Raw genomic sequence first — 2,825 nt, 5'->3', positions numbered from 1 at the left:
TGCAGCTCGCCCAGGGCACAGCGCACAGCACGTGCAGGAGCCACATTCAAAACATCTAACAGCCAGTAAGGCACAGGCATTAGCCAATCAGGATCCACATCTAACCGACCCGCATGAACGTGTGTCTGTAAACAGCCAATAAGCCAGCGCTGGCCACGTGACTTGACCACATGCTCCCCAATGGGGAGTCAGACTTGTCCCTCCCACCTTACTTGTCCAAAAGGAAACGGCTCGCTCTCCACTTCCTCTCCTTCCCCCTTCTCACGACCTGCAATGCAGACTTGCCCACGACCCAGCTTTGAGAAGAAAGGAGATGGCAGAGCAACAAGGTGGGAGGGGCCTGGGTCCCTGAATGGTCACATGGAGCAATGGGGTCTCCTGATAACCTGGACCCCAGATCTCCGGATCGTTAAGTGATAGAGGGAGGAACAAACTTCTATCTCGTTTGGGGCATTGATTGCTGAGTCTTTTTGTTAAGTTCAGCTTGTACTCTAGGGTATTTCCTAAGATGCTATCAACTAGAAGATGTATCATTCTTTCTTTCTTTTTTTAAAAAAAAAAATATATTTTATTGATTTTTTTTACAGAGAGGAAGGGAGAGGGATAGAGAGTTAGAAACATCGATCAGCTGCCTCCTGCACACTCCCTACTGGGGATGTGCCCACAACCAAAGTACATGCCCCTGACCAGAACCGAACCTGGACCTCTGGAGTCCACAGGCCGACGCTCTATCCACTGAGCCAAACCGGTTAGGGCTATCATTATTTCTTTTTCTTTTTTTAAAGATATATATTTTTTAATTGATTTCAGAGAGGAAGGGAGAGATGGAAACATCAGTGATGAGAGAGAATCATTATCAGCTGCCTCCTGTATGCCCCCTACGGGGGATAGAGCTTGTAACCTGGGCATGTGCCCTTGACCGGAATCGAACCTGGGACCCTTCAGTCCGCAGGCTGACGCTCTATCCACTGAGCCAAACCGGTCAGGGCTATCATTTTTCTATGTAGCATAAAGAAAGAAGCACTTCCACTTAAGCCATGATAAGACATCAATTTTAAGACACTGTCTTGATTTCAAAGACATTAAACTGTGAACAAATGTGCATCTTATAATGATGAAATACAGTAATACACTCACTGTGTCTCAGGTGCCTTTCCCAAATTACCTGATTGAACTGCAGAAAGGGGACCCAATGACTCAATTACACCCCTTACTCAATTACAGAAAAAGAAACTGACATTCAGAGAGGATGTGACCCATCTGACAGCATTCAGGAAGGGACCCTGTATCAGGCTCGAAGTCTTCCCACACCCCTCCTACCCCAGCCCCACTCACCTATGCAGACTCTCCCCTCGATGGGTCCGGTTCTGGGCTCGACAGTCATGGCCGAGCTCGGGCAGGAAGCCATAGTCACGCAGCAGGGCCTGGGCGCCTCTGGCCACGACGGCCACGCCAGCTGCCACCCGCCGGGCCAGGTCATCCCTCCAGCCAGCAGAGCGCACTGCAAACAGCCCGGCAGGCAGCGGGGGGCCTCCTGGCAGAAGAAGGGGCTCTCCAGGGCCGCCGGAGCCCCCACCTCCAGCCAGCTGGGGCCCCACGATGAACCAGACGTAGCCAGGCCCCGTGAGGCCGGCTTCCTCGGCGGCCCGGAACACGGGCTCCGCCTCCTCACGGGCACAGAAGAGCAGGCGGATCTGTGCGCTGAGGCTGCGGAGCTGGGCGCTCAGCACGGCCTCGCCCGCCCCGGGGTCCAGCGTCAGCGCCCCGCGGTGCTCCCAGCCCACCAGGCTGCCATCGGTCAGCACCTCGATGTAGGATAGGAAGGCGCGGTGGCCAGGGGCACGTGTGGTCACGGCTACGAAGGACGTCCAGTCGTACTCCTCCAGCACCTCGAAGATGACCTGGAGCTGCTGCTCTGTGGAGGAGCCCAGCTGCAGGAAGGTGGAGCCCTTCTCCTGCGGGGAGAGGGGGCGTGTCAGGCCTCCAGATGTGGAGACCACAGCTCCCAGGAGTCCATAAGGAGCCTTCAGCCACCCACCAGGGGATCACAGCTCCCAGGGGTCGAGAGGGGACCTCATTGCCCAGAAGCTGATAAAAGGACACACCTCCCGGCCACCGCCAGGGGTGGGGGGTCGGGTGGGGGGTCCACGGCTCTCAATATGACAGACTGACTAGCTGTTCCAACCCGGCTCCTTTTCCTGGAGGATCAAGGGCGGGACCTGGGTGAGGTTCACCCCCATGACGGAGCTCATTCTGGGCTCATCCATTCAAACTCTCCCCCATGCACCTTATTTCTTCCCTATCTGAGGACGGCACACTCATTAGTCCACAGAGCCAAATATCAACAGGACAACGATTGAAATTTCTTTTGAGAGCCAGGTTTTTTAAACTTAAACTATATCGGTAGGTACATTGTTATTAACTGAATCAGGGTACTCCTAAGGCTTAGGAGGAGCCACACTCAAGGGGCCAAAGAGCCGCATGTGGCTCGCAAGCCACAGTTGGCCGACCACTGTCCTAGGGGATTACAGAGGCCCAGGGAAGAGCCCGGGTCCCTAAGTCACCACTTGGAACACCTGTTTGGATTTTACATGAGTAAGAAATACCTTTTATTGGGGTGAGCCACGGAGATGGAGGGATTTAGCTGTTAGAGGAGTAACATGACCATAAGGAATCCGCCATCAGTGAGGGAACTACAGGTCCCAGAAGCCACTGAGAAGGACCACATCTCCCAGCATGCAACGAGGGTGCTGGAAGTACTGTACCTCCCAACTGAAAGAAGCTGTGCAGAGTGGACTTGCCCTTCCATTTCCCTGTCCCCGTCT

General features: G+C 54.3%; 1 protein-coding gene across 1 annotated transcript in view; it reads right to left on the bottom strand.

The window, feature by feature from the left end:
• Window positions 1-2,033, bottom strand: part of GRIN2D (glutamate ionotropic receptor NMDA type subunit 2D) — a gene marked incomplete at its 5' end in the record, with an annotated part of 35,579 nt that extends 33,546 nt beyond the window's left edge. The window contains one exon of the mRNA XM_015567958.1: window positions 1,336-2,033. Within this exon, the coding sequence (XP_015423444.1) occupies window positions 1,336-2,033 (698 nt within the window). The remainder of the gene's footprint in view (window positions 1-1,335) is intronic.
• Window positions 2,034-2,825: the final 792 nt, after the last annotated feature.

Source organism: Myotis davidii, unplaced genomic scaffold (assembly GCF_000327345.1).
Source record: "Myotis davidii unplaced genomic scaffold, ASM32734v1 scaffold464, whole genome shotgun sequence".
Taxonomy (NCBI): Eukaryota; Metazoa; Chordata; class Mammalia; order Chiroptera; family Vespertilionidae; genus Myotis; species Myotis davidii.
This window is presented reverse-complemented; position numbering and strand designations above follow the sequence as displayed.